General features: G+C 48.7%; 8 protein-coding genes across 8 annotated transcripts; 3 read left to right on the forward strand and 5 right to left on the reverse strand.

Annotated features, from left to right (window-relative positions):
- Window positions 1–2,115: 2,115 nt before the first annotated feature.
- On the forward strand, window positions 2,116–3,672 carry N7516_006966 (uncharacterized protein; the record flags this gene model as incomplete). Its single annotated transcript, XM_057219686.1, has 1 exon — window positions 2,116–3,672. One exon carries the CDS (start codon window positions 2,116–2,118, stop codon window positions 3,670–3,672), a length of 1,557 nt encoding a protein of 518 aa, XP_057073777.1.
- A 717-nt stretch (window positions 3,673–4,389) lies between these two features.
- N7516_006967 (cation-translocating P-type ATPase) lies at window positions 4,390–7,686 on the reverse strand (the record flags this gene model as incomplete). The annotated part of the gene is made up of 1 exon (XM_057219687.1): window positions 4,390–7,686. One exon carries the CDS (start codon window positions 7,684–7,686, stop codon window positions 4,390–4,392), a length of 3,297 nt encoding a protein of 1,098 aa, XP_057073778.1.
- Window positions 7,687–9,404: 1,718 nt separating this feature from the next.
- On the forward strand, window positions 9,405–10,061 carry N7516_006968 (uncharacterized protein; the record flags this gene model as incomplete). The annotated part of the gene is made up of 1 exon (XM_057219688.1): window positions 9,405–10,061. One exon carries the CDS (start codon window positions 9,405–9,407, stop codon window positions 10,059–10,061), a length of 657 nt encoding a protein of 218 aa, XP_057073779.1.
- A 370-nt stretch (window positions 10,062–10,431) lies between these two features.
- N7516_006969 (SDR family NAD(P)-dependent oxidoreductase) lies at window positions 10,432–11,373 on the reverse strand (the record flags this gene model as incomplete). The annotated part of the gene is made up of 2 exons (XM_057219689.1): window positions 10,432–11,261; window positions 11,310–11,373. 2 exons carry the CDS (start codon window positions 11,371–11,373, stop codon window positions 10,432–10,434), a joined length of 894 nt encoding a protein of 297 aa, XP_057073780.1.
- Window positions 11,374–11,992: 619 nt separating this feature from the next.
- On the reverse strand, window positions 11,993–13,114 carry N7516_006970 (MDR family NADP-dependent oxidoreductase; the record flags this gene model as incomplete). Its single annotated transcript, XM_057219690.1, has 2 exons — window positions 11,993–12,238; window positions 12,299–13,114. The coding sequence occupies 2 exons, from the start codon at window positions 13,112–13,114 to the stop codon at window positions 11,993–11,995; spliced, it is 1,062 nt and encodes a 353-aa protein (XP_057073781.1).
- Window positions 13,115–14,003: 889 nt separating this feature from the next.
- Window positions 14,004–15,044, reverse strand: N7516_006971 (metallophosphatase domain-containing protein; the record flags this gene model as incomplete). Its single annotated transcript, XM_057219691.1, has 1 exon — window positions 14,004–15,044. One exon carries the CDS (start codon window positions 15,042–15,044, stop codon window positions 14,004–14,006), a length of 1,041 nt encoding a protein of 346 aa, XP_057073782.1.
- A 489-nt stretch (window positions 15,045–15,533) lies between these two features.
- Window positions 15,534–19,561, forward strand: N7516_006972 (uncharacterized protein; the record flags this gene model as incomplete). The annotated part of the gene is made up of 2 exons (XM_057219692.1): window positions 15,534–15,911; window positions 16,865–19,561. The coding sequence occupies 2 exons, from the start codon at window positions 15,534–15,536 to the stop codon at window positions 19,559–19,561; spliced, it is 3,075 nt and encodes a 1,024-aa protein (XP_057073783.1).
- A 485-nt stretch (window positions 19,562–20,046) lies between these two features.
- On the reverse strand, window positions 20,047–21,216 carry N7516_006973 (ATP phosphoribosyltransferase; the record flags this gene model as incomplete). The annotated part of the gene is made up of 5 exons (XM_057219693.1): window positions 20,047–20,218; window positions 20,274–20,421; window positions 20,493–20,984; window positions 21,104–21,138; window positions 21,200–21,216. 5 exons carry the CDS (start codon window positions 21,214–21,216, stop codon window positions 20,047–20,049), a joined length of 864 nt encoding a protein of 287 aa, XP_057073784.1.
- Window positions 21,217–21,442: the final 226 nt, after the last annotated feature.

Raw genomic sequence — 21,442 nt, forward strand, 5'->3', positions numbered from 1 at the left:
ATCATGGACTGCATGAAAACCATTCGTTTCTGTCTTCTCATTAGATTATCTATCTTCTTTTTTTCCCATCCAGGAAGAATCCCAATATTCTTAGCTCATTGATTGGTCTTTTTTCACTTCCTGTTTTTTCCTACCTCTGCATCTTGTATTTTTAGCCATCCTGACTTTCATGCCCTGATGCAATCATTGTTTTTTATCGTTGGTGGTACGTACTTGTTTAGTGGTATTACAAGCAATCCAGGTCTTTTTTCAATTTCTGCATCATTTTCATTGGTGATATATATATATATATATATATATTACACTTTACCTGCGGAGGTAGTGTTGGTATATTCCGTGGAGGCGACTGACTGATTGATATATGCAATTGTTTTCCAAATGCCAATTGGGCCAAATTTAAAAGAAGGGACTAAAAAAGAATACGCACACCTTATGTCGCAACTCCAATGCAACATACCATGGGGAAGAATCTAGTACTAATATTTGATAGAAGATAAATAAAAAATATGAATAAAAAAAAAAAAGAAAGATGGTTCCAGAGGGGGTCGAACCCTCGACTTTGACGTTATTAGCATCACACTCTAACCAACTGAGTTATGGAACCAGGTTATATATTAATCGCAGTAGTTAAAGTCCCTATCAATGATTTATGGTATATAGCTGGGTATCCACCTTGGACTAATATTGACACTCTGCCATTGATACTGTACCGTATTTACACCGACAAGAACCCCAGGAGTCATTTGGTAAATCCTACAGAATCCATCCAGGTATAGGTCCGGATGGGACGAATAGTCCTGACTACATCCGATCCAGACAGGCATGGGTTCCACGTGTGATACCTCTACGACGTTCATTCCGGTGACTCCCGATACTATGATATTGCTGGTACCCATAGTGTCCCGCTGGATCCTCTCTATGCTTGGAACCCAGCGGTCAAGACGGGCTGCTCGGGACTTCAGCCAGATGAGTATGTCTGCGTTGGTATCAAGGCAGCCACTGGAACTAGTGTCACGACGCTGTAACCCGTTCAGACGGGTATGGTTGCTACGTGTGACGCGTTTTCCAAGGTCGTCGCAGACGATTCGTGCTTCGATATTACCATGCAAACAGATATCCAGTAGCTTCTTTTCTACGCCTGGAACCCGGCTGTGCAGATCGACTGCTCTGCCTTACAAGCGAGCGTGTGAGTATGTCTGTGTCGCCATATATTCCTCATGATAAGAGCCGTAGCTAGAATGAAGTGCTAATATACGATTGGTATATACAATAATACTCCTAGGCATACTACTAAAAATACTCTTGATTTCTTTAAGGAGCTTAGGGTTATTATTATAGAATGGGCTACCTTTCTACTTGATTTAAATCCTATTAAGGAGGTATAGACCCTAGATAAAGGATTAGTTACTAAGATAGTAAGATAGTAAGATAGTAAGATAGTAAGAAATTGAGAATTAGGAGTGCAAAGAGCCCTGTTTTTAAAACATTATTATAGTACTCATTTGTAAGAATACTATATAAAATACTTCACTAATTGTTCACTAGTGAATCTTTATAAGGTAGACTGTTGTACTTTCTTTGTTGATTGAGATTGCTACTATGCCTAATTATGAAGGATGTTGTTTGCTTGCAGGGATCCTCTTGTTATAAGAACCTCCAAGATCTCTCTCTCTCTCTCTCTTCCCTGTCTTTGCTTTTTTAGTTGGAATGCACTCTCTTTCTTCATTGATCAACCTGGCACGTAACATTTGACACATATCCATTTCCTAGATGTAGATCATCTATCCTCCTCCGGGCTTGGATTTTATTACATACCTATGTAGCTACATATGTATTTATATTTGCCGTGGTCTAGTTTTCTTAAGTTAAACCACACAGTAAATTACCACATCATTTTTATATAAAGCACGCTATTATAGCGGTCCATTGATTTTCCGGGCCCTGTGTTTCTACCTATTCGACATCTACGAACTAAATGTTCAAACCAGGAAATTGACCCTGGGCGCTTTGCCCTGGCAACACTTGATTTTATTTGAGTGAAGGGTTCACCCCGCAACTTCGCACCTCTCAACCCATTGACATACCCCCAAAGGCTTCACCAGTCGCCTCGTTGGGATGGCAACACAAAGCCCGTGGTTTCTGCATTTCCCCCCTGAAATTATTCTATCCATTGTGTCCTTTCTGTCAAACAAAGATGTCAAGTCCTTGCGCTTGACGTGCAAAGCTCTCGGCGAGATTTCACCATTCTCCTCCTCACGCGTGTTTCTTTCGGCCAACTCATTGAACATCCAAGTTTTTCGGGCTGTAGCAGACCATCCAAAATTTCGCCACGAAATCAAGGAGATCATCTGGGACGACGCACGGGTTGTATCCGCGCCGTTGACATGGCAAACCGGGCACCCAATCATCGACCCCGGATACATGGAAATCAATCCTAACGAGGGATGTCCCATCTGGTTCAAGGAGGAATGCGAAGTGAACCGCTACAGAATGAAGCATCGGAAATACCGCGACGTGGACCGACCTGACCATGTTGCACGTCAGCACCAGATGGATGCCCAAATGCCGTTGAAAGCCTGCTGGGAGTATTATCGGCAACTACGGGATGATCAAACGTCTGTGATCGGATCCGAAGACGACAAAAAAGCCTTTCTGTACGGCCTGGAGCGATTCTCACGGCTCAAAAGAGTGACCGTTACGCCTGCGGCTCACGGCTGGCTGTTTGCTCCGCTGTACGAGACACCTATGATCCGAGCATTTCCATACGGATTGAACTATCCGATTCCGCGAGGATGGCAATGTGATCCCATTGGTTGTCGGGTTGTCGAGCCGCTACCGTGGTCAGAGGCAACCGAGGACTACAAGGAGCTATGGAGAGGGGCTCGAATTGTTCTTCGCCTTTTGTCACAGGCTAAGAAACATAATGTTTCCGAGCTGAGCTTCGACTCCAGGCACCTCCATACCGGACTAAACTTTTTGATTTTTGACCGGCCGTGTGAGGAATACAATCAATTTGCGGCCATCATAAAACGTCCAAGCTTCCGGCATCTTCATCTGTCTTTGCTTACTGGGAGTAATGGTCACTGGACAGGGTTCCAAAGCGGATTATTCCGTCAAGCTATGTGCCAGGCCAAGGAATTGACCCATGTCCATTTATCAACTACATTTAATAGCGGATCTCATTCTTTAATGGGGGATCCACCTATTCCCTTGAAGGAGGTTCTACCTATTAAGGAGTGGCCGAATCTGTCTCACTTAGCACTCTCTCGTTTTAGCGTTGATACGTCGGAGTTGATGGACATACTCAAGTTAGCATCATGCTCATTACGATCACTTGACTTGGAATTTATCGAGTTCCCCTTTGATGAATTGTGTCTGACTGGTCTTCTAGAGAGGATGCGAGAGGGACTGGATTGGACCGAGAGAGATCAACCACTGAAACCGACCGTTACGATCGCGATGGAAGGCCATCGCATATGGCCGGGGAGATTTATCAAGCTTTCAGACGAGGTGGCAAGCTTTCTCTATGGCCCTGGAGAAAATCCGCTGGATGGAGCAGATACACGCAGCCCCAAAGACGGATACGGTACGAATCACGACCTTTTCGAGCCTGAGTACACTCGGCCCAATGTCAATTTCCAGGATCTTAAGAAACTGGGAATTATTTGTTAGGAATGCTACCCAGCTGATCCCGAGCTGAAGGTTTGAATCTTGCATTGGGTTTTAATTTCAGCATCTTGGAAGGCCATTAATTAAAAGCCCCCATTCGTCTATTCAAAAAGAAAAACCTATCGATATGTATCAAGACATAACAATCGGATCTTACTCCCTTCTTAGACGGAAGAAGCCTTCTATCACAATACGTATAAGATAGTTAGGATTCACTATATAGGTATAGGGACTTCTAAAGTGAATTGAATCTGAAGTGAATCTGAAGAAAATTGGTAGATCTCTTGGCCGCTAGTTTAGGGGTGGGTGAATCTTTATAGCGTAGACTTGTTGTAGCAAACCATCGATCCTTGACATGTGACAAAGCATGTGCCAGAGCATGTGATAGATGTAGATCGTGACATCAAACATCACATTTTTTATATGTAGTTGTGTTCATTAAATCTATGGGAAACACGCTCAATTGACATCATTCACCTTTCCCGTAAAACCATGAAATCATCACGAGGAACTATCAACGTTGAAATATAGCTTGTAATTACAAATTATCAAATAGCACAAAGCACCCTGAGGCAGGGGGAACCAGGTAATGAAGCAATCTAATAACTATGCTCCATGACAAGTGTATATATGAAGTACCCATTTCCTGGTTTGGATTTGCAGCCATCTTTGGTTCTTTTTTGGTGTTATTTTTATGGACAATTATTTTCAAAGACCAGATCACCATGAAACCCAGGCTATAGGTCCCTTGGGGAACATGCGGACCAAGACCTTACGCAGTTCATCCATACAGAGGACGCCCAGTGCGAGACCCAGCGGGATACACCAGAACTCAATTGGGACTGAGGCCGTGCTGAACAGATTCTGAATCCCAGGGACTTCAGTGACGAAGATAGCGATGATGAACGAAATGAGAATCGCCAGAGGCAGCCATGGGTTGCGACGGGCTGGACGGATCGGATCAGCTTGGAGGATAGACATGCGCTTGCTGCGCACAGACAATACGTTGCCCCATTGCATGATGACCAGAGTCACCAAGTAAACACACTGGCCTACACTGACAAAGTGGTTCAATTCGTCTTGGGTATATCCGTGGAAGCCTTCGGCGTAGTTCTCGAATGCAAAGATCAGGTCGGAGAAGGGGATACCGGCGTGACGCCACATGTATAGGAAGAACATGGCGTGGGCGCTGAAAGCCTCCATGACACCGACGAACAGGTACGACTGGCCGTAGATGCGGAGGTTGATGAGATGGTCCTTGGTTGGACGGCGTGGGGGAAGGCTGAGGAGGTCGAATTCTTCTTTCTCCATGATAAGTGAAAGAGATAAGAACAGATCGGTGAAGACACAGACAATAATCATGAGGAAGGTGCTGAGCGGAGAAGGGCAACCAAAGAAGACGTTCATGATTACGGGCCAGATTTCTGACCAACTACCTGCTGGGAGTAGATAGGCGATGACCTTCTGCAGGTTCTGGAAGACCAACCGACCAAGACGAATGGCCTCAATGATAGAGTCGAACTTGTCCAAAAGAACCAGATCAGCGGCCTCAATTGCCACATCGCTGCCGGATCCAACTGCAATACCCACGTCTGCTGCGCGCAGGGCTGGGGCATCATTGACACCATCACCTGTCACAGCAACCACGAAACCGCGAGCTTGAAGTTCTGTCACAATGCGAAGCTTTTGCTCAGGGGTGGTGCGAGCGAAAACGATCTCATCGTAACCGCAGACTGTTTCCCAGTCCTCTGAAGTCAACGCCGACAAGTTGGGTCCTTCAAGAAGCAGGCTGTGTCGAGACTTGGGAACTTTGACTTCCATTGATGAGTCGAGGCCATCCCTCAACTCTTCGATGGTATCTGGCTCAGCTTGTCCATCATATATTCCAATCTCACGAGCGATGGCAGCCGCGGTCAATCCGAAGTCACCGGTAACCATGAAGAAACGGATACCAGCCTTGCGGCAAGCTGCGACGGTGGAGGCCGTCTCCGGGCGTGGTGGATCAACAATTCCAAATATACCGAGGACTGTGAGATCATGCACACCGTGGTCTAGCATCTCTTTACTGAAATCGTTGGAGCCAGGAACAGAGCGTGGGATGTAACGACGCTGGCAGATGACAATCACCCGCTCTGCGCGACGTGATAGTTTAGCCTGGAAGTTGGAGAACTTTTCCCGCGCCTCGGCATCTAGCGGACGAACTGCATTGTGAACGGCAGACCAATAAGTGGCGCAACGATCCAACAGCACATCTGGTGCCCCCTTAACGTAAAGAATGAACTCCTTGGTAGATTTGGGATCACGATGCATGGTGAGCATCCACTTGTTCTTCGAGTTGAATGGAATCTGATGCACACGTTCATATGGAGCCAGAGCGGTTGGGGAGGTTAATCCAACACTGTCACCCAATCTCAATACTGCCGCATCTGTAGCATTGCCATTGACGACACGTTCATTAACGGGCAGATTCCTCGTAGTCGGGTCGAACACGGCGTCATTACACAGAATAGATGCCTGCAGCATATTTTGTAGGCCTTGGGGAAGATCAACAGTGCCAGATTCGCCAGGAGCTAAATCATCGACGCTGTATTCCCAATCAACCATTCCGAGCGACTTGACAAACATGCGGTTTTGAGTGAGAGTGCCAGTCTTGTCGGAGCAGAGTACATTCACACATCCCAGAGTCTCAACGGTTGATAGACCCTTAGGCAAAATGTTGGTATGTTTCATTCGCTTGGCAATCATCATAAGGGTCAATGCAACAGCGACGGGCATTCCCTCGGGGATGAAGGCAACAACACACCCCATGACATTGTTCAACATGGCTACAACACTCATGTAGGAAGGGTGATCCTTGCGCAGCCATCCTACCCAGGTGAACAGGATCAGCAAAGCCAAGAAGACCGTAAGAATGACAATAATCGTGACAAAACGATTGATCTCGCGTTGGATCAAGGTTGTCTTCTGCTTGACACCAGCTGTCATCGACGCAATACGGCCCATCACGGAGCGAGAGCCGGTCAAAACGACAATTCCAATAGCATTGCCATTAGTGACCCCAGTTCCCATGAGGGCAATATTGCGAGTTTCCAAAAAGTTGGCCTCGGTGCAATCAATGGCGCCTTCAACCTCGTCTGACTCGCCTGTCAGAATGGCACGGTCAAAGCGAATATCTCCCGAGCTGGACAAAAGACGCAAGTCAGCTGGGACTTTGTTTCCAATTCCAATGTGAACAATGTCACCAGCGACAAGTTCCGTGGCAGGGAGATGAATGAGTTTCTCATCCCGCATCACCATGGCTTCTGCGGGGAGGAGATTCAAGATTGAGTTCATAACACGCTTCGTGGACCAATCCTGGAAAGCCGAGAAGCTTGCCTGCAAGGCAATGACAATCAGAATGAGGACAGCCAGCGAAAGGTTTTGAACCGAAGGGGGATTGCTGAGAGGTTTCCAGCAAATGAAGAAGATGACGACTCCGACCCAAAGAACAGAGCAGAATCCACCAAAGACGTAGAAGAAGATCTTCTTCAGATAGTTCTCCCTATTATGAGCAATGACGTTCTTGCCGTCTCTCTGCAAACGTGTGGCCGCCGAGGCCGAGCTTAGTCCAGTACGCTGATCGACATTGAATTCTCGACACAGGCCGTCGGTGGATATAATATGGAAGTCTAAGCTCTCGAAGTAGTCTTGGTGGGGCTGCTTCTCCTTTGTTTGGACAATAGCCTCCTTGGGGGCGTTCTGGGATTCCGAAATCTGAATAGAGATGGTTCGGAACTCAATTGGCAGTTCGGGCATTCCCTGGACGCTGTTTCTGGTGCTATGAATGGTGTCACGGCTTATCGAACGGGTCCGATTGATCTGAGTCGGCTGGTAGATAGACCGAACCCCATCTGCGGAGGTAGACCCCTCGAAGGTGATCTGTCTGGAACGTCCAGTACGCTCATCATCTTTGAGCGTATCACCTTCTGACTCGACATCGACGTGAGTCTTGCTGTTATCTGAACCCATGGACGCCATGGGTTAAACAAAAGGTATAGAGGAGAGGATGGATAGAGGACGGTAAGAGTATAGGAAGACGAGGTCGTAAAGAAGACAAACACTAATTCAGAGCACTTCAAGAGAGACTATAGCTCTGGAAGGGAAGCAGAGACTAAATAAGTACACCGACAAAGGTTAGAAAAGAAAATAGGGTGTACGACCCTCAGCCTTTTATATAGGCACCAGGATGTGCGCAGGTGGAAGGCTCCGATATGTCTAAACCCAAGCTGGTTAAGCTCAGGTATGAATTGGGAAGGTTCTCCCTGACACAAACGCAAGAGATGTCTCACGCAGCCACGCGAGTCCACGAGGGACCTGCTGGTTCTGGGAAGTTGAGGGAATAAAGGGAAGATCCCATCCATACAACCATAAATGTAGGGGTCTAGAGGTACATGAGCAACTGCGGAAGTTCACATATTAAAGACAGGTACCACACACAGATGGTACCTTATATAGTCATCCTATATATATTACATACATATACAGGATTTAAGGTAATATTACCATAAAACAGGCCCTATGGCCAATCATTAACCAGTAAACATAAATCTATGACAATACAGAACACAGCCCTAACTGTTTCCTTCTGGTTCAACAAGAAGTTTCTTTGAATATGGAACAGAAGAGATTTCTTGCTTTTTCTTGCTTTTTCTTGCTTTTTAGTAAAAAGATAAGAACAAATACCGCAGATTTCCTAAAACAGGTAAAACAGAGCAGCCACGAAAGTGCGGTGTTAATCCCCGGCCACGAGGGACCATTGAGGGACCATTGAGGGATTTTTCCTCACCACAGAATTGACTGGCAGACTCACTATGGACCTCACATCACTCCCCCGGAATTATACTATACTCTTCCGCAAGCGAACTTTTTCCTTCAATTTCGCTAAGTGCGGCTTCAAAGGATTCGAAAAAATTAAATCGCTCTTTAGCTGAGCAGTTTGTCCTGTCCAATCGCAGAATATCCCAATTGACTCGATTTGAATGTGGTCTATGGGTGATGTAGGCAATTGGAGTTGAACATTCTTTCACCCCCTGTGCTACCCTTATTGTTCCTCCTAGATCTGTAAGGGAGGGGGAATTCACTTATTTAATCTAATCCTAGTCTATAAAAGGGCATTGGCTTGATGCCTCGTTGAAAATATGAAGTTTTTCTCTGTTCAATATTTTGGAGTCCTCCTACGCGGTCATCACCTCAGTGATACAAGGGCATGACCACACACTTGTCCAATAATTGCCATGCGTCCTCCAGCCCAGACCGTCGATCATCACCACACCTTGATACGAGGGAAGCTCTCAGCTGAACACCATCTATCCAATGGTAGCGCTATCAAAAACAACAATTTACCCCTGTTGGAAGCCATCCCAACAGAGGAGCAACCCTTGTTACGGCAAGAGTCAACGCCATCAATATATATCCAATCACAATCAACATTCCCATCGCCAAACCTCCCCTTCATAGACAAATACGGTCGTTATCGCCATATGGTACACTATGGCTGTAACAGCACAACCCGTTTACATGAAAGCAAAACAAATAAAGCAAGCGATAACCAACTTGTCGCAATCAAAGTATATCGACGATCTATTCTTAGAGGTCCCCCAAGCTCTTCCCACTCAACATCCCTACATCCAAGCCACCCAAATATCCTACCAATCCTAGATATCCTCCACAACGAACGCGCCCAGCTCTGTCTAGTAATGCCATACTGCGCCGGTGGCGACCTAAACACCCTCCTATCCCGCAAAGGTCCCCTTCCAACCCAAGAAGCCGACTGTATAATAACTCAGATCCTACGCGCGCTTGCCTTCCTACACGATCACGCCACGGCACACCGTGATGTCCGCCTCGAGACAGTCCTGCTCACTGCTAGTGGCGCCGTGAAGCTAGCCGGATTTGGCGATGGACATGTCCGGCGGATATGGGAGGAGTCTGCTGAGGCTGGAGCAGGCGGAATTCTTCCCCCGCGACCACAGCCACCTACACAGAGCGCATGGTCGTTTACACTACCGTGGCCTCTGAATTCATTATGTCGTCAAAATTCCGAGTCTTCTTCTGGCAATGACAGTCAGGCCGTCATTGCGAACTCACCCACTGCTTCGTTTGTGGGTATGAGGCTCCCGTATATTCCTCCGGAGGAATTCAAACTTCATTTTCAATCCCATTGCCATGATGAACATGGAAACCGAGGTGAATTTGATTCTCGACCTGCTGATGTATGGGCCACTGCTATGGTTTACATGGCGCTTGTCACCGACCGGATGTTGTGGCGTAGTGCGCGTCCTGATCAGGAAGACGCGCGGTATCTGGAGTATCTTCATTCTCGTCGCGGGGGAGGATGGATACCCGCCAATTGAGACCCTGGGGCAGGTATGTTATAGTGTTATTTTTGGGACTCCGGCGCAGAAGACAAGTCACTAATATCTGGTCTCTAGAGACGACGCAACGCTATGTATGCAATGCTGCACCCCTGTTCTTGGAAGCGTATCACAACTACGAAGTTGTTGCGATCAGAATGGATACATGGTGTGGTGGTTTGCGAAGCGGGAGCAAAAGGATATTGAACAAGGCTGCAATTTGATACCCCTTTACAATATGTACTTGGTGGTTTGAAGATGCTTCCTTTGACATTGTTCCTAGCTTTCCTTCAGATATCCACAAACACTTCAGATATCCACAAACAAAGAACAAATTTGTTATACACCACTCCTACCATCCAACTCCCAATCACACAGACCCAGCAGCAAGAATATACCCCCCATCAACAACAACACTCTGCCCATTCAAGTACTGATTACAAACTGCAAAAAGCACAGCACTACCCATATCCTCATCCTTCCCAGGCCTAGCAGCAGGAACCTTCTCCCGATACTTTTCAGCCGGGATATAACTCTTCTGCATATAATCACTCTCCCCAGCAGTCATCTCACTAGGAAAAACCCCCGGCGCAATATGATTAACCCTAACCCGCAGTTTGGACGAACTAACCTCGTGCGCAAGCATCTTCGTCAAATGAATCGCCGCCGCCTTCGAGGCATTATACGCAAAATGATGCTGCGAGACCTTCACGATCCCCGAGATAGAACTCGTGTTGATCACGGTGCTAGACCAGCCACGTTCGACCTCCGAGCCGCGCTGCAGCAGCGGCAGAAATGCCGTCGTCATGAAGAAGATCTGCGAGACGTTCGTGCGGAACACATCATCCCATTCGTCGAATGTCGCGGATGGATCGTCGAAGAGGGACTCGCGGAGCTCGGTTACGTCTTCCGCTTCGGTCTTTTGCGTTTCGCCCGATATTCCGGCATTGTTCATTAGGATTGAGAGGTGGCCTTCGCGCGTGGAGATCTCCGAGACTAGTTTTCTGATCTCGTCTTTTTTCGTTACGTCGGCTGGGAGCGGGATTATTTTGCCGCTTATCTCGCCCTTGTCATAGAGTGTGGCTACGCGGTTGAGTTTCGATTCTGTGCGTCCGGTTATGTATACTTTGGCGCCGTTCACGGCTAACGCTTGCGCGGCCATTAGGCCTATTCCTGAGCCGCCGCCTGTGATGAGGGCCACTGGTGTTGTTAGGATATGGTGGACTAGAGGGACTATATATTGCTCACCTTTGTCTTTCACATTGAACAGGTTTTCCAGCTTAAAGCTTTGGTTACTTTCACTGGTTGCCATTTTGATCTTGTCTGAGACGGGAGCTTTTCCGGTGTGATTTACTCCAAATTGACGATAAGTTAGGAGAGGAAAGAGCTTGGATACTCGGATTGATGGAATTGATGTTAGAACTGTCTGGTTCTTGCTGAGAGCTGGTATGTAGAATCGAGGCATGGCGAAAGGCTGTATATATAGACGATTTAACATGGGGATAAGGACAAAACCTCAAAAGCTCAAACCTGTTCTAGTCCTATTTTGCCTGTTGCGTCTATGAATCACTCGTAGGTCATCTGTTGCTCCAATCAATTGATTGAACGACTTTCAATTCCTGCTAAATCTTGAATATATCAACGTAGACGAACGTGGTAACCGGGGCTCGTATATATCAAAATGACGTCACTTCAACTGTATACTGGAACAGAGCAGAAAGACAAGAACAAAAAGGGGGAGAAATGAACCTGTTTGGATATTTTACTGTTCAGTATTAAACTGACTTCGATTGGAAAAAGATTTTGAGATTTGCTCAACATTGAAATATATTTAGTGCCTAGTAAATAGACATGGTCTAATATGACCTGCATCAAAGGCATCCTATCATCAAAGACATGAAACCAGAAATACACCCTATCCGTAGATATACTCACAGCTTGGCCTTTGTAGCCAACGCCTCGCTAACCGGCGCCACCTCAACCATCATCTTACCGGTGTTAGCACCGGCATAGAGGTCAATAAGACCCTGAGGCGCCGCTTCCAAGCCACCAGGCACGATATGCTCTTTGCGCTTGAGTTTACCCTCAGCCAACCAAGAGCCGAGCTCCTTGAGCGCAGCAGGGTATTGCTTCGCAAAATCGAAGACAATGAAACCCTTCAGGGTGATCCGTTGCGACTATTATTAATTAGCCGGGGGCCCCCAAAAATAACCCTCCCAAACCGAAGAAGAACTCACAATCACACTCATAAAACTAGCCGGACCCTGCGGCTTAGCAGCATTATACTGACTGATAGCACCACAGATAGCAAAGCGCGAGTCCTGAGCCGCCCTCGCCAAGCAAGCATCAAGGATATCACCACCAGTATTATCAAAGAAGACATCAATGTACTCCGGGGTAGCGAGCTTAAGCTGCTTCTTCCAGTCTGGATCCTTATAATTGACCGCCGCATCAAAGCCGAGTTCCCTAACCAAGAACTCACACTTATCCTTACTCCCCGCCAACCCCACAACACGCTTAGCGCCCTTAATGCGCGCAATCTGGCCAGCCACCATGCCCGTCGCGCCCGCAGCACCAGAGACAACAACCGTGTCACCCTTCTTCACCTGCGCGATCTCCACCATGCCGAAGTAGGCCGTCAGCCCGGTCATGCCAAGCACGGACATCGCATCCGTGGGCCGTCCGCCTGCCGGCACCGTTATCTTTTGTGCTTCTTTCGCGGTGATCACCGCGTATTCCTGCCACCCGGACCCGGCAACCACCCAGTCGCCCTTGGTGTACTTGGATGTCAGGTCGCTGCCTACGGCGAGGACTTGCGCGATGCTCTGGCCGCGCATTACGGCGCCTTGCTCGACGGGGGCGATGTAGGAGCGCTTGGCGGTGAGCCATTGGCGCATGGCCGGATCGAGGGAGAGATAGTGTACGCGTACGAGGAGCTGGTCTGTGTGGACATCTTTGGGGATGGGGACTGTGTTTAGGCGGAAGGTGCCACTGCTGAGAGAGGGGTCGATGGCCGGGGCCGGAGGGGTGGTGTAGATGATTTGTTTGGACATTTTGGAGGATATCTGGGGAATTAGATGTTTAGGGAGAAAGCTGTGTTGTAAAGAAGGGAGAAAAGGCGGGAGATATAAAAGTATCTATGTTGTATGTAACATCGGAGACGTTCCATATTAGGAAAACTGCTCCTTGGACCTCGGCTTTACCCCGGCTCAAAGAAGAAGTTGTTGAATAATCAGCTTCTTGGTGCATTATTTGTTATTTTGGACATAAAAGGGATATATGCATAGATGTACATATATCCAGCGCTGTGTACGCAGCAGTATCGGCGCCAGCTGCCAGAACCCTATTTCCGGTAAATGTTGATGCCTTGATGCCTAGCTTTGGCCTGATTATTGACCACTCCTTTCACCGCCCTATACAATGTACTGTAAATCATTCGTCCTAAAATAAAGCTTTTGGCCTCCATACAAAGTGAGGTATCTCGACATTTTTTTGTAAGTGTCAAAAATGAAGTTTTTCATCCTATACAAATGCAGATATCTCCATGTTTTGGAGGGGTTTATGTCTGAGGCACCAATGTGGCGGCCTCAGGCCACCACAACGCTTATTGAGATTGAGGGCCATGACGGCGGTTGATCGTGGGAGTGATGGGGAAGTTGAAGACTCTCAATGGCTGCTATCCGAGGTAGTAAAGGCGGGCCAATTGCTTCCAGGGCTCGATGATCAAGAGCTGAAGTATATGCTGGATGCCGGCAGGTCTTGCCTGGGGGTTGAATTGTTTAGTTTGTATTCTGTTCTTCAAGCCGAAGATGGCAGAGCTTTTGGTCTTGTTGTATAGATATTGATGAGAATTTTGGAGATTGATACCCAGTGAGCGACTACTGCGAATTACCTTTTGGTTCTGTCCCCTCGCATGTTGTATTGTAAGGTTGATTACAAAGTTCACTTTGCTCGCTCCCTTGTTTCTTCTGCTCCCTGAGGAGAAGATCGGAGTTCAAGGTCAACAACCCATGGTAGCTGCATCGATAGCTTCTCTTTCTGGTCATCCATGCCTTGGGGCGTCCCCTCAATGGCAGCATTCACAAACAGCGTTTGAGAACCCCAGTTCAGTGGATGAGCATCCCCAGAACAGTGGCTAGTAGCAAAGTACTTTATAGGCGCGCCTTCCTCGCTCAAGTTTTTTCCGGCCCCGTGTTTAATATCGGAAAGCTTCGCTATAGGATAAGATCGTCCATGGTCGATATCCGTTAGGTGAGAGGGCATGGCGGTAGTTCTCTCACGCCATGTAACAAGTTTTGCTCCCCAGCCTTCATGGATGTGACCGAAGCAATGCATCCGTGGTTGTGGTCGGGCGCGAGCGAGGGCGCGAAAGAGGTCAGGGGAGCCTGCCCGTTCACCGGAGTCAGTGTAGTCCATGATTCCCTTCGGCGGCCCGTGTGTCATCACAACATCCACGGTGTTAGAATCACTACCATTGTCGATCATAAACTCATGGCCTTTATCGGGGTGGTACTGAAAGCCCCAATCTCCAAGTGAAGGCGTATATGGACTGGCATAAACAGTCAGCATAGCGCCATTCTGTAAATGGAAAGAGTGTACGCCTTCATCGAGAAAGGTAATCCCTGTGCCTTCAAACAATCTTCTAGCCTCCCCGTCATATCCATACGCTTTCTCAACGGTCTCACGCTCTAATGACTGGGCCTCTGCGATCTTTTTGTGAAACATTGGTATGTCCATTGTGAAATCGTGATTTCCGGCTATGACAAGCTTTAAAGGTGCGTTGATGGCCTGGAGCAAACGGATTGACGCTTTGTATTCATGGAGTTGTGATTGGGTGGTGAGATCTCCGCAGTGAATAACAACGTCTGCATGTTGCTTCGCGGACGGAATGAAGCCGGGTAAACTGTCGATTCCATGGGTGTCCGAGCATATCAGGAAGCGTGTCTTGATGTTTTTTATGCTAGTGGCATTATTCTGTGTCATTTTGGTAATGTGTTTGGTGATTCGTATGTTTCTCGCGGTTGCAGATGGAGTCAACTTGAATGCAAATGAAAAGCAGTGGGAGTGTGGCTGATTTTGGCAACGGAAGGTTTCCGAGCACCAAAACGGAAAGGGGACGCCAAGAAGTGGCAGAGGATATCAAGTACGTATGTTGTAGGTAGCATCGGAGTGCTCCTTAGACCTCGACTTTACCCCGGCTCAAAGAAGAAGTTGTTGTTAAACAATCAGTTTCTTGATGCATTATTTGTTATTTTAGACATAAAAGAGATATAACTAACTATGCATAGATGTACATAGATGTATATATATCCAGCGCTTATATCTCCAGGACTACAACTGTATGTTCATGGTGACGTCATTGTCCAGGAAGTATGAACCGACGGAAGTACGAGAACACTCAACTACATTTCCCCAAATACCAGACCAAACAATAAATCAACTATATATATACATATATTTATATATACAATCATGTCACGAACTTACCAAAGCTACGAACATGCCGATCCGACCCAAACCTCCCGCGGCGCAGTGGGTGGCGGCTCCTCAACCGGCGACCCAGGCCTCCCAACGGGCCTTCACGATACACGATCCCAGTACGACTCAACCAAGGGCTACAATCCAGCCACAGGAGCCAGTTACTCTCGGTCATCAGCGGGTGGACCAACCCAGACCCGCCAGCGACCGCTCTCACCGTCGCCATCTCGCAGTGATGATCGGATTGTAGGGGATGCGCCGCTCCCGCACACAGCCAGTACGGCACAGCGGGCGGAAATGGGGGATTCTAGAGCTTCACGGGCTGGTGTGGGGGTCGGAGATAAAGTGAAGGGTGTTGCGGCGTCGGTTCATGTAAGTTGATAATATCTTTTTTGATGGGAAAATGGGGGTTCTGATTGTGGTATAGGGTGCTGGAGAGTCATTGCGTGGAGCGTTAAATACGGCTGTTGATCGGGCTTTTGGGTCTAATGAGGGTGCTGAGAGGAATCAGGAAATTGCGAATAAAGGCGCGGAAGAGATTCGGTCTGGTCGATTTGGGGGATAGATAGTTTGTATACGAATACGAGTGTATAGCTAAGTGGATGCACATAACCAATCGGAGATTGGCCTATTAACTTAACTATTCGGTAACTATTATAACCTTGAAAAGCATTCTCACATGCAAAAGAATATATAGTAGTTATATAGTTATATCGAATTCAATAGGAATGGTCGATCATGCATGTACATAGTTGAAAGAGAAATAGGTTCATAGGTAATCCATGTACCTTGTTAGGCCAAGCATTTAGTATTTTGCTTATTTCCTAACAAATTTGTTTCCAATATCCCATACTAAATACTGAAATATAAAAAGCAGATTCGGAGAATCACTAACCTTCCAAGCATTTTGGTCAACATCCGACCGACCCGAGAAGGCTGTGCTGGTGGAACCCACCTGTTTCCCAGTCTTTACCAACTCATCTCTCTCGAAAAAAATAAAAACCATTGAAACACTCTTCTTCCAAATATACCTAGGTATACACCTTGTACAATATATACATCAGGGCCAAGCTCTTTAAATTCTTTCTCCACGTGCGGCCCACATTGGTGTGTGCATCATCCAATGCCAAGTTTGGGGGATAGTTACACACTCGTACGACCTCATGCTTTGAACTGGTTTCAGAGCCTTTTTCTTTTCTCGGCTTAAATCGCCATGGCCTCAATACCCCCCCAATCGATCCTATTCCTCACATTTGGCTCCGGAAACCGCTACGGCGGTGGTCGCCTCAACACACCCGCAGAACCAGACATTGGACTCATCGGAGACGTCCTCGAATGTGGTCGTCTCAGACTCCCCCTCCCATTATTCATCTTTCTCCAGCTCCGATAGCGACGAACCAATCCCGCACTCAACCGAGGTCACCGATGAAGATGCCGCCGGCGACGTGGTGGGGGTTAGCATTGGGCGCGAGCAGAGCCGCATGAAGGCCCGAGCAACCCCCGTGGAAGAGAAGAATCGCGTGCTGGAACACCAAGGGTCATACTTCACCCCCATACCGGATACTATTGGCGAGGATGGCCTATTTACGTCGGAAATCACGGCCGAGCCGGAGTCAGTGGAGCCCAAGGCCGAAAAGGCACTAGCACCACCACCAGCACCATCACCGCGCGAACAGAAGTCCGGACATAAGCCTCGGGCATCATACCCCTCTCCGCAGTACAAGAAACCCGAACCAGGCCTCGCGCATGGGCCTCGCAGCGATCTTTTTGCCACGGCCCCCGAAAAAGCTGGGTCAAAAGATTCAGCCGTGGGCCAACGGTCTGGCTTTGTCGGGGCCTTATTGAAGAACACATTGCCTCGTCGACCACGCGCCTGGTCCGGCGAGCTGAAGAAATTCCTCCCTGATCTCACCTCCTTGAGGAAACGGCCATCTCTCTCGTTCCGTGCGCCCAATGGCCAAAACCGAATCCGCAGCCAGACGGTAGCTCCCGCAGTTAAAAAGAACTCGGGAGTGCCGAAAAGAACTTCATCGCTGGTCCTGCGCTCGCCGCCGTCACCTCTTGCTCCAAGCAGCTCTAGCGTTGATGATGATGGAGAAGCCGCTCAACCGATACCTGAGCTGCGCTCGCCAGATGGAACCTCGGCCGCGAAACATTCCTTCATACGGAGGCCTAGTTCAGCGATGCCCGGTCGACCACCAAGTCTGCGGAGGTCATCGTCGGATCAATCGCTGTATCTGCGTGCGTCATCCACAGCATCGTCCCTAGAGCAGCGACCATTATACGAGAACGTGCATACCCAGGTAAACAGCCGGTTCAAAGCAATCAAGGATAGTCTCCAAGACTCGAGTAGTAGGCTGCTCAGCATGCCAAATCTCCATTTACAGGACTTCCGCAATGATTGGGGCTCTCGGCCGTTCCTGTCAGATCTTGGAAACAATTCATCAAGTAACAGCAACGGTGTTAACGGTACTGCCAAAGGGGAACAGCCACCGCGGGCTGCAACCCCACCGCTAACTCCGCGCAACAACCCTAACATAACACATCCAGTCTTGGAAGAAGCAATGGCAGATCTCACGGGCGATGTTGTGATTCTAGGTGGCTATCGAGGATCAATCCTGCGGTCTGCTAAGCCACCCCATCGTCAACTTTGGGTGCCGATGAAAGTTGGTCTGAATCTGCGGAAAGTAGACTTGGAGGTCGGTCTGCACCCGGAGGACGAGGAACGTATGGAAGAGACCATCATCCCATCTGGGGTTCTCTCCCACGTTGGCCCGGTGGACGTCTGTCGACGATTGATGAAGCGTTTGCGCAAGAGCGAAAATGCCCTGCGTGGCGACATGCGTGTCCACGATTATGGATACGACTGGCGTCTAAGCCCCGAGCTGCTCTCGCGCAGGCTCATCGCCTTCCTAGAGAGCCTACCATGCAACCAAGAACCTGCACCGGGTGAATCCCGACGCGGCGCTACAGTCATTGCACACAGTCTGGGCGGTCTGATAACCCGACACGCGGTCAACGAGCGACCCGATCTCTTCGCCGGAGTCGTGTACGCAGGCGTACCCCAGCACTGCGTGAACATCCTCGGGCCCCTCCGCAGCGGCGACGACGTCCTCCTCAGCTCCCGCGTTCTAACAGCGCAAGTAAACTTCACCTTCCGTACGAGCTTCGCCCTCCTCCCAGAAGACGGGCACTGCTTCATCGACAAACAAAGCAAAAAAGAATTCCGCATCGACTTCTTCAACCCCCAAACTTGGGAAGACCACCGTCTCTCCCCTTGCACGGGCCCAGCTCTCCCCGCACCCCCAACACCAACAACCCTCGGCTTCAAAGACATCCCCATACTAATCGGAAAGCGCTTCTCCATGGGTCCGCGCGAGGACTCGGACGAATTCCTCTCCCAAGACCTACACAACCACCTACATGACGGACACGCCATCACCGGAGCAGAAAAGGACATCTACGCCCGCAATAACAACACACCGCATAACCCAGCCTCGTACGCCGCATACGCAGCCGAGAAAGCCCAGAACCCGGCGGACGGCTTAGTCGGACCAGGTTCGCAACCGCGCAGCAGCGCCGCAGCAAACAAGATAGCCACGACGAGCACCATTCCGCTCCCCGCGGCGAGGGAGTACCTCCAGCGGACGCTGGCAGATACTAAACGGTTCAAGGAGAATCTGGCCTTCCGGCCGACGCACCATTCCGAAAACAGATACCCGCCTGCGGCCGTGCTGTACGGGAAGACGTTACCGACTGTGTATGGTGCGCGGGTTGTCTCGCGTGAGAGTATCAAGCAGGTTGATGCGTATGATGATCTTGCATTTGCGGCTGGGGATGGAGTTTGTCTTGCTTCGGCTGCTATGTTGCCACCTGGATATAGAATTATTAAGGATGGATTAGTGAAGAGTGATCGTGGGCATGTTGGGTTGCTTGGGGATCTTGAAGGGGTTGGACAGTGTCTTAAGGCTATTCATCGGGGGAGGAAGGAAGGGGTTGGATTGGGGGAGAAGGAATTGTAAGGGGTGCTATTTTTTTGTTTTGTTTTCTGGTGTTCTGGTGCTGGTTTTTTTTTTTTTTCTTGATGCTCTTTTGATGATACCATTGCCATATGTTTGATGATTTTCGATTGGTTAGGTGGGTTTTGGGCTGGGGTTTTGGATATAGCACATTTGTATGTGACTAGTATATCATACTGGCTTTGAATCTGGTTTATTCTCGTTTTTATAACAGGAGAGGACGAGGCTATTTATATAGAAATAGAAGAGCAAAGCTCAATATACGAACATGGATAGATCTCCTTGCACACATGCTGTGTAATCCTATCCCATTCTATGTATGTGCTTTTTGTCCTTTAAGACAGTCTCTATCAAGACCAAACAGAAGAAAAGGAACCACTAACCACTATCCCGAAAAATTCCATCACAGTATATAAAGAAAAAAAAAAAGATCATGAGAAGAAGGATGCTATAAAAACCCCAAAAAGAAAACAAATATCATCAAATCTTTAATCCGTGCGCGAGTTGGCAATGTTCATAACTAAGATATCACTTGCGCCAACCTTAATCAGCTCATCCATTACCGTAGCAATGCGCTTCTTCTCCACCATCGAGCTGACAGCAACCCATCCCTCCTCCTCGAGCGCGGTGATAGTAGGCGCACGCTTACCGGGGGGTGACCTTGGATGCGACGGGCAGTTGGTCACGCGGGATGTTGTATTGGCATAGGACGAACTTCTGGGCGGTGATGACACCGCGCAGACGGGAGGTGAGGAGGGTGAGGATGTCGCTGTTGGACTGGCGGGACTTGACCAGCACGGCGGTGCTGGAGACAACGGTGTCAATTGCCTTCAGGCCGGCAGCCTTCATAGTCTCACCGGACTCTGAATAGAAGAATGAGTGTTAGCGATGGATTCCGGTATTTCAGTCTGACTAACGCTTTATCAATACATACCAACAAGATCAACGATACCATCCGCGACACCGAGGGCACAAGCAGCCTCAACACTACCGCCGACATACTTGATCTTCGTGGCGAGCTTCTGGCCAGCTTCGGCGCCTTCCAGGTTACGGAAGAAAGCATCGGCGAGGGCAGTGAAGCTGGTCACGACGTTGCGGCCAACGAGGTCCTTGGCCTCCTTGAGATCACCCTTCTCCGGGACCTGCACCTGTAGCTTGCAGCCGCCGAAGCCTAGGTCGAGGATTTCCTCGACGCCGGAGACCTCGCCGGCGGGCAGGGTGGCATCGTGCTCAGCGACTTGGTCGCGGCCAGTGATTCCGAGATCGACGCGGCCTTCGCCGACGAAGGTCGGAATGTCGGCGGCGGGCAGGAAGATCAGCGCGATGGGCAGGTTCTTGACCAGCGCGATGTCGAGGCGGGTTTCGCGGCGGAACTGGACGTCACAGCCGGCGAGGAGATCGAGGGTTGCTTGTTGCAGACGTCCTTCTGTATAGTGGGGTTTGCGTCGTCAGTGTTGGGTTCTTTGACTTTGTTTCTTGGTTCTTGTTCATGTGGGTATCGCGGCCCGCAGAGGTCTATGAGTCACGATTTGAGAGGGAACTTGCTTTTGGGGACGGCGAAGAGGAGACGGCCTTCCAAGCTGTTTAGAATAAGTGTGTTAGTAGGGATCTCAATGCGGTTTGTAATTGAGTTTGACTCACTGGTTGACGAGATCCATGGCGATAGAGCGGTGCGGCGCGGGGGTTTTCACGGGTTTTTGGTGGGGGAATAAGCTGATCGGGGATCAGTTGACAAAGAGGTTAAGTCAATTGAAATTCTGAGACCGTGAAATATCTCGAAGATAAGGTAGAACAATTGATATAGTCCGGAGGAGTCAGAGTCAGAGGTAGGAGAGACCGGAGCTTCTTGCGGCAGAAATTGGAGGGGCAGATTACTCCGGTAAA

This window comes from Penicillium verrucosum (genome assembly GCF_028828655.1).
Source record: "Penicillium verrucosum strain IBT 35672 chromosome Unknown utg000002l_segment0_segment0, whole genome shotgun sequence".
In the NCBI taxonomy this organism is placed as follows: domain Eukaryota; kingdom Fungi; phylum Ascomycota; class Eurotiomycetes; order Eurotiales; family Aspergillaceae; genus Penicillium; species Penicillium verrucosum.